This window comes from Hesperophylax consimilis, chromosome 8 (assembly GCF_061612785.1).
Source record: "Hesperophylax consimilis isolate HC1 chromosome 8, BYU_Hcon_1.0, whole genome shotgun sequence".
Lineage (NCBI taxonomy): Eukaryota > Metazoa > Arthropoda > Insecta > Trichoptera > Limnephilidae > Hesperophylax > Hesperophylax consimilis.
The window spans coordinates 1,220,020-1,236,239 of record NC_142843.1 but is presented as its reverse complement, the minus strand read 5'-3'; the positions used below and the strand labels follow the sequence as shown (position 1 = coordinate 1,236,239).

At 38.5% G+C, this 16,220-nt stretch overlaps 2 protein-coding genes and 1 long non-coding RNA gene across 3 annotated transcripts; 1 reads left to right on the top strand and 2 right to left on the bottom strand.

Moving 5' to 3' along the window:
* The first annotated feature begins 354 nt into the window (after positions 1-354).
* LOC149421375 (7SK snRNA methylphosphate capping enzyme-like) lies at positions 355-12,109 on the top strand. Its single transcript, XM_089634727.1, has 5 exons — positions 355-1,849; positions 2,373-2,563; positions 3,880-4,331; positions 4,937-5,155; positions 7,388-12,109. Exons 1-5 carry the CDS (start codon positions 696-698, stop codon positions 8,204-8,206), a joined length of 2,835 nt encoding a protein of 944 aa, XP_089490853.1. The 5' UTR covers positions 355-695; the 3' UTR covers positions 8,207-12,109.
* LOC149421374 (uncharacterized) lies at positions 4,998-12,262 on the bottom strand. The gene is made up of 3 exons (XR_016302529.1): positions 12,120-12,262; positions 6,034-6,144; positions 4,998-5,130 (listed from the first exon to the last, which is right to left on the bottom strand). It is a non-coding gene; the product is annotated as an uncharacterized LOC149421374 (long non-coding RNA).
* Positions 12,263-12,390: 128 nt separating this feature from the next.
* Sbds (SBDS ribosome maturation factor) lies at positions 12,391-13,579 on the bottom strand. The gene is made up of 2 exons (XM_089634728.1): positions 13,298-13,579; positions 12,391-13,105 (listed from the first exon to the last, which is right to left on the bottom strand). Exons 1-2 carry the CDS (start codon positions 13,426-13,428, stop codon positions 12,478-12,480), a joined length of 759 nt encoding a protein of 252 aa, XP_089490854.1. The 5' UTR covers positions 13,429-13,579; the 3' UTR covers positions 12,391-12,477.
* Between the last annotated feature and the right edge of the window lie 2,641 nt (positions 13,580-16,220).

Genomic DNA, 16,220 nt, shown 5'->3' with positions numbered 1-16,220 from the left:
CTATAAATAACGCAACCATTTTGAAAATTCTTATTTATTTTTCATCGTAAAATAAGCAATATTTTGCTGGGTAAAATAGAATACAATAATCAATATTACTGAGCAGTGGTTTCTTTAAACCTTCATTTTTCCGTTTCAACATTTGTGACATCAGCGGTTATATTTTTTTGTTTGTTTTAAATGTTTCTTTTTACCCGTAAAAGGACCACATAATTTTTATTTATTTCCGTGTACTTTCATTTATTTCGTTGTGCAAGCACTAAAATTTGTACGATCGACGAAGTTTTTTAGATTTTGTTTATGTCCTAATAATTTTAGTTTTATGGGTTTTATGTTTAAATTGTCTATGGCAATTGTGCTAGGAGGCGGTGTGTTCTTTGTGCGACGTATATTTCACGAATAAATCTTGTAATCAGGTAATTCATAGTTCCATTGGCATAAATCACCAATCTGTGTTAAATTACACACATTTGGGTAATTTTCGGGAAGTGTTTGATTGTTATTTGTGTATCGATGCAAATTAACGTCAAGATAGAGTTGTGTTGTTATAGTGAGGTACGTTAATCTATACGCTTGCGCGGCGCGTAATTTGAACTTATTTTATTAAATGTCGACGCCAATCGTTTGATTTATAGTTTTATCGGAATAATGTTTTTATTGACATTTAAATAGGTTAAGTTAAAATATTTTTTATCATGGAGGAACAAGAATCTGATAAGGCTGCCAAGGACGAGAATGATGTCCAGATTCCATTGTGCAATGACGACGAGACCTCGAAAATTGAAAATCAGTCGGATGTTATGAATACTAGTGATTCCCAAGTAGATTCCACTCAGGCATCTGATTCCAAAGGAAATGGGAAGAAGGGAAAAAAGTCAAAGAAAAATTGGAACAATCGTTTCTCTAAACAAAAACAAAAAGGTTCTACTTCTCAGGACACTTTGCAGGAAAATAACTTAAACAGACGCCCCTTCCATTTGAATTACAAATTTGCCGGAAGAGCTGGAAGAAAGCGCAGTCAAAGTTTCGCCGCAGGATCCAAATTTTTTCTTCCATACAAGAGACCTCGTAAGGAAACGTTTATACCTCCGACAAAATTTTTGCTCGGTGGAAATATTTCCGATCCCCTCAATTTAAACAGCCTCCAAGATGAAGACATCAACAGAGCGATGAATGCCATTACACCCAAATCATCGCCTCTCCCTACTCCTCCTCGCCACAAGGCCAAGATAGAAGTCATTTACCCCCCGGATATACGAGATCCACTTAACCTGTTGAACCCCCTGGACAACGCGGAGTATGAGAAGCAACTGGAGACCACAAACACCAAGAAACCTCGCAGTCGCAGGAAGAGGGGCAAGACCAAGCGTCGTTCTCAAGATGGTGCCAACAACGTCCCCGTTGAAAACCTGACCAAAGGGTCTCCGGTTAAAAATGAGGAGTCAGCTCCCATGGAGATTCCGCCAGTAGAAGCGCCTCGAGCCTCCACTCCAGAACCTTCCACCAGTACTTGTTTGCCAAAGGATCTCAAGCTGGATCTATCACACATCCGAGGTCACAAACGCACCGTGAGCGAATCGGAAGGATCCTCTAAAGGCAAGGAAGGCAAAAAGCCTCGACGGATGGACTTCCTCGATAAGATCGTGAGCCCCGTGGTGCCCCAGCCGGGTGCCTGGATGCGCGTGCACCCCCGGGGTGGTGGGGCAGGCCGCGGCGGCTCTAGAGGAGGCCCCCGGACCTCCCTATCCCGGGCCAACTCCACCACCAATGATAAGACTAATCCCGGAGCTGCTGCCCTGCCCAAGTTCCGCATACAAGATGCCAGGTATCAATATGGAAACTACGATAGGTAAATACTTGAATGCTCTATTCAAATTCATTTGATACTTAAAATGTTCATTTTTATTTTTTTTAAGTCGCTCCCAAGACGGATCCCAAATCAAGACAGTTTGAGATATTAAAATAAAATAAAGCCTAAGTTTTACGATGCAAAGGAAACTAAATAAAATCTCAAACTTATCAAAAGTATGTACAATATACCTAACTAATACTTAGGACGGGTTGTTTCACACAATTTGAATAATTCATCAAATTTCATAGTTACAATTTAAGTTCTGTTATTATTACATTGTGGGCTCGTTGTTTCACAGTACTTGAATAGGACTTTCAGATAACTTGAATGTTATATTTGAAATTTGACGAATTGTTTGAATTCTGTGAAACAACCCATCTTTATTGTTTTTTAAATTGTATTCTTAGTATAAACCATAATGTCATCCATTTAAATTGCACTGTATAGGCATTAAACTCATGGTGCAATAATAGTCTTTACAAGATGATAAAATTAAATCTCAATTTTCTATTATTTGCAGGTACTACGGCTACAGAAATCTGGATGCCATGATCGACATCCGACTGAAGGTGTTTGGATTAAATCGCCACCTCTTCAACCACAAAGACGTGCTGGACATCGGCTGTAACGTCGGTCACATCTCCATCGCGGTGGCCAAGGACCTGGGGGCTAAGTCAGTCACGGGCATTGACATTGATAAAAATCTTATTGGTATGTTTTCTACACTAAACTTATCCAGGCTTACTTATAAAGATTCCCTAATACGCCGCTGCAGCGAAGACTATAAAGTGAAGTGGGCCATATACTGCTTGAGTTAAAATATTTACTCATAATAATATTCATGCAAGATTTTTTTAGACTGGCAACACTTTGTTCCAATCCTCAAAAACACGGTCATTTTTTCATTTCACATTTAGTTGCTAACTTCACGTTTGACCCGGTCTCCTTTGAATTGCTTCGAAATTTGGCCAATTTGATTATGATTTCCGTATTTGTTTTGGTAAATTGATATTTCGATTTAAAATATTCCTCTGATAGTGCTGCAAATGGGTATTACTGCTTTTTTACATTTTCATTGCGCGACCGATTCGATTTTTGTCAAATCAAAAAAATTGTTAACAAAGTCCGCGATCTTCATCTTAATACGTCCCTACTCCTGGGGGTCGGGCGATTTAAAAATACTGCGGTATTACGGCTGACAGATTTTTGACAGGATGCATATATTACGATACATGCAGTACACAAGCGCGTGTTTATGAGTAATGTTTTCTACTAATCTGTTCTCATCCATCCGTATTATCTATTATGAGTAAGAAGGATCAATTCTAAATTCACCTAGCTCTGGATATTTTATCACTGTTGCCATGTAGATATATGTGCTCACTATTAGGTGACTATTTTAAACCGCCCACGGACCTAAATATGTATGTATATCTGCATCCATTTCAGACCAGGAAGTTAGAACTCTTTCCTTGGTTATATTTGACACATGAATCAGTCAGTTGAACTACCGAAAGTATGTGATAAACAAATACAGGTCAATCATTTTAAAGAAACCCTTTCTTGTGTACTTTCTTACTGGACGGGTTAGTAAAAAAATAATTTGTTTTTTGTTAGGAAACTGAAGAATGAAACACAAAAAACATAAAAAGAAATTTCTCAATTTGAATCGCGAGTCAAAATGGAAAAATGGAAGATTTGGGGTTTTTCGTTGGAAATTTCCAAATTAGCTTGAAAACTTTTTTGAAACTTTCGATGGTATCGGTGTTTGAAATGATTTGCATATGCATTATTGTTTATGTCTGGAATTTAAACAAAATAAATTAAAACAAACAGTTGGTAAAAAATTGTGTGTTCAGCATATTGAACACACAATTAGAAATAATTATAGTATCATTTAAATACTGTTTATTGAATATTTTTATTGCCAATAGCTTAGTTTCTTGAATTTCTGATCGCCCTGCAGTGTCTGTCATCAGGTCAGATGTGATGTTGTCTGTATAATGGTTTGTTTTTGTTACTTCCAGCCCGTGCCCGAAAGAATGTGAAAGAATATGTGTTGGTCCCCCCTCCCGGCAACACTCCTCCCAAAGAAGAACAACGCGAACCAGTGGCTAATGAGAATGCTCCGCAAGTCGAGGATGCTTTCGACCACACCCACGAAGAAGAAGAGGAAGAAAACAAGTACAAGATGGACTCCTGTGCAGAGAATCCCGAAGGTGTGGCTGCGGAAGTGGAAGACGTTACCATGAAGGAAGCCTCGGCCAGCGATCTCAACACCAAAGCCAACTCCCAGAACCTGTCTCACCGGCAGAGGAACAAGTTTAAGCGGAACCGGAGATCGCACCACAAGCATGTGGAGCTGCCCAAGTGCCACTTCCCCATCTCGTGCCCCATCCTGTACGGGCCGGCCGAGGTGGCGGGGTACCCCATGGAGGGACAGCCAACTACCTTTCCACAGAACATTGTGTTCAAGCAGGTTACTAAACTTTCTCTCTTATTATACATCAATTTTATGTATTTTATGAGCCTAATACATATTCACTTACGAACAATAAATTATAATTTAATCATTACAATGATAATGTAATGTAATGAGGTGGTAATAGCTCAATTGAAAGAGACGCCAGTCCTGGTAAAACTAGACAGACGAGACAGACTAGAAGGTTTGGGTTCGAGTCCCAGTTGCGACCATTTTTATTTCCTTTTCTTTTTTTTCAACTTTTTATTTTCTGTGTCTTTGTTTGTTTTATATTCTCATTATCTTCTTCAATAATTAAGTATGTATTGCAATAAGGTTTTAGTACATTAAGGTTTGGTACAAAATAGAAATGAACTTATTTTGCATATTTTTACTGCGCCAATAAATGGAAATATGCGTAATGAATAAAAGGAAGGTTTGTACTTTTAAAGGATTTGAACATATAATAGAGCTGATGAACAAACAAAGAAAGGAGTGTAGGGAGAATATATGACACAAAAGCCAATGGTACAAGTCAAGTATGGAAGGAGGGTTTGTATGGCGGTCCCCTCCGGTGAAAGCTCATGATGGTTAGACTTATAATATACATTTTCCAATTCCAGGCCAACTACATCCTGAAGGACGAGAATCTCCTGCTGGCGGAGCCGTCTCAGTACGACCTGATCCTGTGCCTGTCGGTGACCAAGTGGTTCCACCTGAACTGGGGCGACGCCGGCCTGAAGATGGCCTTCAAGCGGATGTTCACGCAGCTGCGGCCGGGCGGGAAACTCATCCTGGAGGCGCAAAACTGGGCCAGCTATAAAAAGAAAAAGAAACTGACTGTAGGTTTTTGACGCCTCCTTTTAAATTCACCAATCATTTCTTTGGAATAAGTAACTTCTACATTACATGAGACATGTAGTACAGTGAAAGTCAGTAATACCTTTGGATTCATCCTTCCATTTCAGAGCAGAGCAATATTTACAGACAACAGACATTGTACCTATTGAAACATAGGCGCCTGCATTTATGCATGAGGCCGACCATTTTGTTGAAAGTGATTTTTCAAATTGCCATATCTTCTAAACAGAGGCGGATTTGCCCTTAGGCCTATGTAGGCCCGGGCCTAGGGCGGCCAGATATTAGGGGCGGCCAATCGTGACAAAAAAGTCACAGATGATAACAAGAAATTACTTCCTAAGTACCTAAATATTCTACGTACGAAATAGCGATATGCAAGAGCGTGTTCACACACAGCACACAGCGCACGACAATCGACAATTATACAGTAATTGAACTAGCGAATTTAGCAAGCGTATTTTTTTACATTAATTCCACACAGGAGGCTTTGAGGAAAATATTTTCCCTCACGACCTATGTCATCTTAGGTGATGCTGTGTGGAGGGTATTTTTAAGGAAGGGAAGGATAGGAAGTTCTGAAAAGGAAAATGTATGAGGGGTGGGTAGGAATCTGAGGATTAGTGTGTCCAGGAGTGACATACGTATGAATACATCCCTCCAACTGCGGTGCAAGGCGATGGGTCAAGATAGTCCGGCTGGAAAGGTCAAAAGGCCTCCCTCACCCAGTCTCTCTCGATCCGGCCCGTCACGCAGCAGGTGGGCAGACGTATCCGCCGCCAAGACCTGGACAAATCTCACCCCATGAACCATGAATGATAATGGCAGGAAAATTAAAACGGTTTTGACCCTAGGAACTTACTGAAAAGTTTGGATACTCCTGGTCAATATGATGGGTACTGAGAAAGGGGCGGCTACATTGTCTGGGGCCTTAGGGCCTAGGGCGGCCAAGACTGCAAATCCGCCTCTGCTTCTAAAGTATTAAAACAATGTTTATCTACTTTTAAAGACAAATGTAAATAATTGGATAAGGATTAAAACTCTATCGGTCAAAGAAGCTTCTTCTTTTTTTTGGCTTAATTTTTAATCAAAACATATTCATTTTAATGATATGCTTTAAAGAGGAATTTTAATCTACATTAAATGCCCAACGTAACTAACATATTTAATTAGAAAGGATTAATATTTTATTTGCCAAAATAGCTACGTACAAATAACCCATATGTAAAAGGTAAAAATGATTACTGTGGGTTTTCCTTCGGAGATAGACATGTACCAATGCGGACTTTTCTGTTGGCCTTTTTAAGATATACGATTCTGTAGTACATTATTTTGATGTATCTCATAAGGTTTAGCCAGCTTTACCAATGTAAGCGCCCAAAAATATTTTTTTACAACTTGATTATAAAACATTGACTTTTCTCTACCTTTTATAAATATAATATGCGTGTATTATATATATAAACCTAACGGAAGAAATTCTCTAAATGATAGTGAAAATCCTATCAAAATCCGTTGCGTAGTTTAGAAGAACTAAGCGCACAAACAGACAGAATCGAAAAGCGACTTCATTTTATATTATTTAGAGATACAATAATTTTATCTATAATAGGGTATTTATTGTTTATTGTAATTAATTGTTTATTATCAATTCAATTCTCAAAATTATAGCTAACCTGTTAACATTTTTGGTATCCTGAAAAACGACTTGGAGTGTTTTTGTTGTTTGTAATTATTACATTCGTAAACTTGCAGTCAGAACCTTCTTAGAACCTAATTTTTGGACATTTTTATATATTTTTAATCAATTTCGATTAATATACAAGTTAGAGAGAACAAAACACCGCCACCAAGTATGAAATAAATTCAATTTGCCGCCATTGAAAGGAATCTCAAGTTCAAAATGCTATACTAGCGCCTCTAGCAACCAAAGTTGTTGAGATTGCCAATATTTTACTGGAGTTGGATGTAATATTAATATTTATTTAGAATTTCACACCCAGCAGAACATCTAGTAGATTAGTACAGTACAGTACAGTAGTACAATAAATAAATTAAATAAGTTGAAGCTGTTGTATGGTATTTATTATTATGTAATGTTTATTTTCCTAACTATTGCCCCAAATCACCAAGTACATACTGGAGGTCCGGCTAAAGATTTGAAGAGATTCCACAACAATACATGTCTAAATTTTATTTTGTTTGTGTTATTACAGGAAACAATTTACAAGAACTTCATGGGGATAGAATTCTTCCCTAACAAATTTCGTGACTATTTGCTTTCACCCGAAGTGGGCTTTAGCAAGTGCTGCGTCCTCGGAGTTCCCCAGCATCTCAGCAAAGGCTTCCGGAGGCCCATCCATCTCTTCATCAAGGGAGACTTCACCCCCAGCAAGGTGCAGTGGTCCGACACATACGCCCCCTCGTCCCACCACCAGACGGACCTGAACATCGAGAACCAGCCCAAGAAAGTCTATGTCAACGCCTTCAGTCCCAGCTATAATCCTAGTACTAACTTCTGGGGAGGCACACCTCTTTACGGCGCCGCCACTCCGTTCTCTCCCCGACTGGAGAGTACCACAGTGGAGGAATCTCCCTTTTATAATCCTCGCAGCGATAGTTACTTGCCTTCGTATACGAGTTCTGGTCAAACTAAAACTGTCTACGCTAGTTTGAGCTCGCCTCAGAGTGATTACGGAGGAACTCCCGTTCATGTTTCGGAAGCCGCCAGCAATACGCCGGCTCAAGGAGTTTACGCGACCTTAAGATCCCCCGCGTCACCCTTCTTGGAACCATCTCCGGGCAATTCGGGCACGCCGAGTCACCCCTTCACCCCGTCCCACTCAGCGAGCTGCGATGGGCTCACCAGCAAAAAGGTGTATGCAAGTCTACACTCCCCACACGAGGAGGGAGGAAGCAGCGGGCGCCCCCTGGCCCCGCACCCTCCCACCACCAGTCCCGCTCCCGATCTCTGCAACGTGGACTCTTCCTCTTCCCACAAGAGCCCAAAAGAACCAAATAATGATACTGATTAGTGCTTCTCTCAATAAACATTCTACAGTAGAACCCCGTTAATTCGAAATCCACGGGACATCAAAAATCAAATTTCGAATTAACGAATTCCCACGTAATTCGAAATTTTGTGAAAAAAAAAAAAAAAAAAAATATGCCGAAAATCGATTTTCTCGGCCGCCTCTTCAAATCCAGGTGGTATTTTAGTTGTAAATTCGTATTAAAACCAATTATTTCTTTATTTTCGTGGCCGATATCCATAGCGGCGGGCCCTTCAAATTCAGATATTCGCAATAAATTCGTAAAAATGCTATATATTTACGCGTAAATCGAGTATTCGCTGCCGATTTCGGTCGCGGCCTACCCTTTAATTAAGATATTCGTAAAAATACGATATATTTCTGCGTAAAACGGGAATTCGCGGCCGTATTCCGTTGCGGCCGGCTCTTTAAATTCAGATATTCGAAATAAATTCGCAAAAATACGATATATTTCCGTGTAAATCGTGAATACGCGGCCGATTTCCGTCGCGGCCGACCCTTTAAATTCAGATATTTGATGTAAATTCGTAAAAATATGAAATATTTCCGCGTAAATCGAATTTTATCGGCAGTTTTTCGTCGCGGCCGGCCTTTTAAGTTCAGATATTTGAAGTAAATTCGTAAAAATATGTCATATTTCGGCGTGAATCGAAATTTTTCGGCCGATTTCCGTCGCGGCGGGCCCTTTAAAATTCAGATATTCGAAATAAATTCGTAAAAATACGATACATTTATGCGTCAATCGAAATTTCGCGGCCGAGTTTCGTCGCGGCCGACCCTTTAAATTCAGATATTTGGTGTAAACTCGTAAAACTACGACATATATCCGCGTAAAACGTATTTTCTCGGCCCTTCAAACTCGGATATACGAAATAAATTTGAAAAAATACTACATTCCAGTGTAAATCGATTCAGATTTACAAAATAATAATACTAATTAGGACGATGTATAATCACGTAAAAATACATTTTTCGGCGTTTCACCGCCACGGCTGACTTTTAGATTCAGATTTACGAAATATTATGATTTATTTTCGCAAAAATCAAATTTTTTCGAATTACATGAACAAATTTTCGTGCGCGGACAAAAATAAATTTCGAATTACGAATTAACGAATTTCGAATTAAAAAAAATTTTGTATGAAAAAATTTTTCATCGGAAATTTTTTTGGCGAAAATTTCGAATTACGCGTTTTTTCGAATTATCGGGGTTCGAATTAACGGGGTTCTACTGTATTGACAGAAATGTTTCAATCGATGGTGATTTTGAAACAGAGTGATGTTTATTTTATATATTGATGTAATATTATAATATGAAATGTGGCCCAATCTCCATTTCCGTGTATTGGAGTAAGGATCGTGTAAGGATGGTGCGCTGTGTTAGCCGAATAGGGAGTGATTGGATTTGGCATGTACGTGTTTGTGCCAATACATACATGATAGTTGTGAAATCACCGGCCTTTGTTTATATTTGGAATAAATATATCAGGAATAAATGTAAACGAATTACAGATGTGGGATTTTCGTGCTGGCATGAGGATCCCAGCTGACCCGTTGCGTACATTATAATTTAATAATATTTAATGAGCGACCCGCGGCGCATTCTCACCGAATTTGAAATAGGATTAAGTAAATAGTTGCGCCAACTCCTCGGGACAATTTCGTCAAAAAATGTGATATTTGGTTGAAGTGTCGGTCAGACACCCGTAACAGAAGGTTTAGTCTGCCTTTAGTATTAGATGCGTGGTATCGTGCGGCGCTCCTATTTGTGATTACAGATATTCTCTGTGTTCTTTCTTTTGTGTTGATTTTATACATTTTATTTGTGTAATCTCACTGCCACCGTCGGGGACGCATTCTTCACTTCACATTCTTTTGGTCGCGTACTCGCCCACGCCAAATAAGTATTTAATACTTTGCCCTTATTATTGTTACTTGTCTAAGATTTGTTGTTGAATACTTTTTATTTAAAAAATTCCGTATATCACCGAATTTATATTGTTTTTATTGTTACTCAATTATATTAAAATAATTGTTCATTCAATTGTGTACATAATATTTAGATTTATTTCTGAACAGAATTAAGTTATCTAGAAATGCACCTTGCTTAGATGCTACTATAATACAATATATTACATTATGTACTTGGTTACTTGAAGGGTCTGCTTTATCTATTGTCTTGATTTATCAAATAAAATAATTGACTATTGGTAAATATTTTTTTCTGCTTAGAATAAAGAAAAACACTAGAAATGCCTTCCGTGTAGATTTGAAGGTCGCCACTGACTTGGTGCCTTTTGGTTCTAGGTCATTTAGCATGCGCTCTATCACTCTTAGCTCTAACGTGCATTAGGCGACCTGGCCGCAACGGCTATTATTTTCTAGCGCTTATTACAGCAGCCAAAAGTGTCAGTTGATTTCAGGTGCAAATTGTGCAGAGGAACTATCTGTGCTTCTGCATTTAGTTACACAATAGAAGAAAATGTGAAATTTACGCAAAAAATTGGGTGCATCCATTATTACATGAAAGGCTACTGGTTATTAAAAATTACAAAAACAAATGCTTTAATTATTCATCTGAGAATGTTGAGAAACACGTTTCCTCAGCTACCAGATGGAATAAAAAAATTGGAACAAAAATAAGGAAATTGTAGCTTAAATTCAAAACACATGCAAAAACGTACCAGCTGCCACGATAGATGCGCTTGCATTTATCTATTTTAACGACTGCGTCTGTCCGCATGCGTCGCATTTCTTGTGTTTTTTATTCTATGTTATTATGAGAATAAAATAATACAAAACACTTGTACTAATCTTTTTAGTTTGTTTTTATTTCCTTCAGTAACATTTAGAGGTCCCGATGATATCTGTAAGAACGCACAAAACTCGGGACTCTTTTTCGTCTCCATTATTTGCAATTCAAATTCCTTGCATTTAGTTGGAAAATCAAAATATGTTTTATATAAGTTTTCCCTGTTAATTTATGTTTATTAAAACCGATGTTTGTATAAATGTGTCATACAGATGACATTGTTTGCATTTATGTCCAGGGTTTTAATCAATAATTAAAATCAATCATAGCTTAAGTCTCAAATGATATGAAAGTCATTTCATTTCATCACTAAATTAACCACTTTGATAAATATAATCGGCATTCATCTCATAATATTACATAATCCAAAAAGACATTATTTGCACTTGAACAATCTCTGATAAAATAAAATAATGATTTTTTACAATAAATCTGAAACAGTCGTATAGTTTAAAATATTTTTTTGTTTTCTAGGAAAAATTTAACTTTTTGTATAAATAGACGTCATTTACTATTTAGCTGGCTCTACACTCGCGCGCGAAGTCGCGCCGTGAATTCACGCCGTGAATATACGCCGCGGTCCGCGCGTGAACTGTGTCCATCCACACTCGCAAAGCTTCAGTCTTGTTCGCGGCTTTAAACCGCAAACCCTTTGTCGCGGGCCAAAAAACCGACAAAAATCGGGGAATGGCGCGAAGATTGCGAAGGCGTGAACAAGATCCACACTCTCGTTTCGCGGCCGTTCGCGCCGCGAGTGTAGAGCGCGCTTTTGAATTCTAAAATAATATCAAAGTGGTTGAGAACAGTATTCCGTAATAGCATGTAAAATGGTTGCTTCGTCAGTTGTTTTAACATATTGTATAGTTTTAAAATGATGAACTTCTTTCTATTCACAACTTTCAAAGTGCTGGGACAAAAATATATCTTTAACAGATTTAAGATTATGGACGCAATCTATAAAATTGTATTTTTTGTCTTATGAACACTTTTGTATTTCTATCCAAATAAAAAGTCAATGTTTTAAAATACATAATTTTGTTCGTTTGTGTTCCTTTTCACCCGGTAAATAAAGAGGCAACCAACTTGAATGTGTGGGTTGTGGCCGTCTGCAGTCTTCTGATGCTCACGGGGCAGAGCTCAACATTCCAGTTCATCAGAGCCCATAAACTGCCTGAACAACCTACGTTGGACTGCTAAATTCCATTGTTGACACAGATGTTGTAATACTATGCAAACAAGCAATGAAAAAAAAATTGCATAACAATTGAAGATTTCTTTCCCAAGTTTGTTAAACTCCTTGTGTACTGAAAAAAAATCATGTTGCAATAGTTTATAACAGAATAATAAAAGCAACTAATAACAAAATGCATATTATTCTTTCTTGGAAGACGATTACAAAATACAAAATAAAATATTGAAAAGTAGGTTTTATTAATATATCTTATTCCAGCATTTGTTCGCCCTCCTTCATTTCCTTCAGGTTGACAAGTTCCATTTGTCCATTGCCCCGTGTCTCCTGGGAGATTATAGCGTCGAGGACCCGGAACTGTCCGGGATCTATGAGGCTCACTAAGACCACGGTGCCCCCGCTCCACTCCTCCTGCTCGTTGCTGCTGGTCAGCGTCGTGATCTTATCTCGGATCTTGCGGGCCTCCTTGCCTGACAGTGTGATCCTCACCCGCATCTGCGCGCGCTCCAGGGGCATGGTCTCCTTGAGCAACGGAATAACATCTAAGGCTTGTTGTTTGGCATTGCGGTTAGGCTTTACCGAATAGTGAGCATCTTTCATGGCTTTCTCAATAATGGAGACTGGGTATGGTCTCTTGGTTTCGGGATTGATGCACTTATCCGCAACCGTTGTCGCAATATCTTTGAATAAAGCATCTAGCTGTGAGCTGCGCTCCTTATCAGATACTTGCAATTCTCCCTTTTCTAATATTTCTTTGCATATTTCAGTGACGTCATCTTTTGAGAAAATTTTTACTAAATCTTCCTTTTTAGCCACCTGTCCTTTTGAAACATTTGTAAATACGGAGTGGGACTGGAGAACTTCATCGATATCCTTTTCTCTGTAAATAAAGAATATATTACAATTATTATACAAAAGTTAAGATCTTTCAAGTGTGCTTCAAATTTTCAATTGTGCAAATTAGCAACTACATAATAAGCTATTTGTACAATAATATTTTCAAAGGTCAACAACGCGATATCAATATAACCTTAAACTGATACGCTCAATACGAAAGTTATTTATTACTTACACCTTATTTCTCCAAGACAAAACTTTGTTTTTGTAACATGCTATTTCAAAGCGCTTTCCTCCCTTCTTCAACCTGACAACCGCGACATTCGTCAGTCTTATTTGATTTGTCGGTGTGAAAATTTTAGACATTTTGAAATCCTATATTTTTGCGGCACTTTGTTTTTTACTTTTTATTCTAGAAATAAATCCAACACAGAGGTTTTCAAGTTGTTTATCACCAAACTCATTTATTTTTAGACTATCCATTGACCAATACCAATAAGCATCCAATAAGGAACGATGACCAATATTTACAATGACAACATTGAAGACCATAGACAGTACACGACATAAATAAACCACTCTCTAGATCGATATCTTCGGGCTTTTTGTATGGCGCCATTTTGTCACCCCCTTAACCACAGACGACCACAGATAAAACGGTCGTTTGGTCCAGACAGGTAAATATATGGTGGACCATAAAGAAATCTCAAGGTCATTTAAAAAAAGAGCGAACATAGACAATATACCTGCACCCAGCTAACATCGTTCATTCACTAGCCCAAAAAAATTATATAATAAAAAATACTGGAATGCAGGAAAAGGAAAATAAAAAAAACCCACAGCTATGCACACATCAAAATATTTTTTATTTTCAAAAAGACAATGGACAGTAATACAAAACAGGGTCAGTACAACCGATGTATTGAGCATTGATTTATCATTGAAGTAGAAGATAATACTAATATATCTAAACAAAACATGAAACAGAACAAGACACAAAAAAATAAAAAGTAACAGTCTCAACTAGGAATCGAACCCAGGATTTCTGTCTTACTGCAACAACTTAATAGGATTTAATTTGACCTTGCACAAAAATACAAGAATATATACACAAAATAGCACTAGAAGTTATTCAAGTTCTCCTGCAAGGGTTTCATATAATTTTCACAGCTTTGTCGTCAGCAAACATCATTGAAAATACTGGTACTTACATGATGTAATTCTGGAGAGGTTTAAATGAACTTGTTTGATGTAATCGTGGCTTTGTTTGGCAATTTTAGTCTCCTAATACGTGGTATAAGATCGCGTCGGAATACGGATAGGTCTGAAAAGGAAAATTAATCAAATTATTAGCCAATGAAGTACATTCAGGAATCATGAACATTGTATCAAAGAACGAGAGGTTAGTACCTGTATTTAACAACGTGATCAGGTCCTTCTTTCAATTGGTGGAGATAGACCGGATATTTTATGATGATTGGAAGATTAAGCGTTGGCAACGCATTATTTTTCCCAAAAGTACCGTATTTTTGATTTCAATCGCGAAATGGCACACACAAACAAACGTATTTCTTGCTGCTTCTTCCTAGCACTGGATTATCGAATCCATTTGAGCAACCTTTAACACAACACGGCATTAATTTATCACCTTGAAGAATTCTAGCACGCAACATTATTTTTAGATGGGTGAAAGAAAATTCAAAATATTTACGCTAAAACCTTCAACTGACTTCAATCTGCGAAATGACGTCTTGGAAATTACCGTTATTTTTTTATCGGAGCATAACACATGTTTAGCTTCTCTTTCTGTTACACGAGTCGCTACGGTAGAGAGCGAGAGATCAAGATACAATTTTTGCTCTGAGCCAATGAGATCTGAGCTTTCAGCCACAACAGCTTTGTCTATAAGAATTTGGGTTGAGGATAACTCCTCCCATCAGGGTTACAAGGTTATGCGAGAGTTATACGCCCCTGGTACACGATCAACTATAAAGTGACCCACATATGGCGGAAAAAAAACAGCGATTTTATCAATTCCTTAACATTATTTTGACTTTTTTTTCTTAGTAACAATGCCTCTGCCTCCATTGCGATTTTGGCCCTCCGGTAACTCAACTAAAAAGGTTATGGTATATTTCAAAATGTTGGATCATAAAAAAGAGAAACAAAATCATATTGCTGATTTGATATGTCCCTAGGTATATACATGACTTGAATTCACAGAAAGACCAAAGTGAACACGTGCTCCAGCATTTGTCTCTGTGATTTTACACGCAGATGGAGGCGGCAGTCGGATATTATTAGACCTTAATATTTAGTCAATAGCCTGGCCGGAAATCGCAATAAAAATTAGAAAGCCAACTTAGAAATACACCCATTAGTCGGCAGATTTAGCTCTAGACCCTCATCAAGTAGTAATTCTGAAATGGGTGTATCGTTAAGCCAGCGACCCGGCAATAAAAAAAACCTTCGCCCAAGGCTAGGCTAAATTGTAATTGTTTGAAGATCATATTTTAATTACACATACGTAATTTTAAAATATTTAACATTAAGTATAAATCTAGATGTAAGAGTAATTGTCAACTTAGATTAGAAATTTAATTGCAACCAGATATTAATTAAGTGTATGGATGCATAATGTTAAGATACTTAAATATATATTAAGATTTTGAACCGTAAGTTAGTCCGAATCAGCCAGACAGCGCAATCTAGCGGTGAGAATGGCGATGCCAGCGCCACGGACTCAGCCAACGCACCGAAGTGGTGTAAAGCGGAACCACTTTAGTTCCAGCACCCCACGAGAGGTGCGCTACGGTCGCCGGATTGCGCAGCTCAACAGATTCCGCAACCAAAACAGTACCCAGTACCCAGTACCCAGTCAGAGAGTGATCATCTCGCCCGCCCCTTGGGGCGGTCGCCGAGGAAGCTGCCCTCTCGGCAGTTCTCATCTCGCCTCAACAGCTGAAGACAGAGTCCGCAACCAACAATCCCGAGTTAAACAGTTGACAGCTGATTTTTTTTTGGCACCCGACAGTCATCATCTCGCCTCCCCTTGGGGCGGCCGCCGAGGCGCCTCCGCCCAGGAGGCTGCCCTCTCGGCGGTCACGATCTCGCCTAGTTCTCGACAGTTCACATTTCCGCACTCGACAGTCATCATC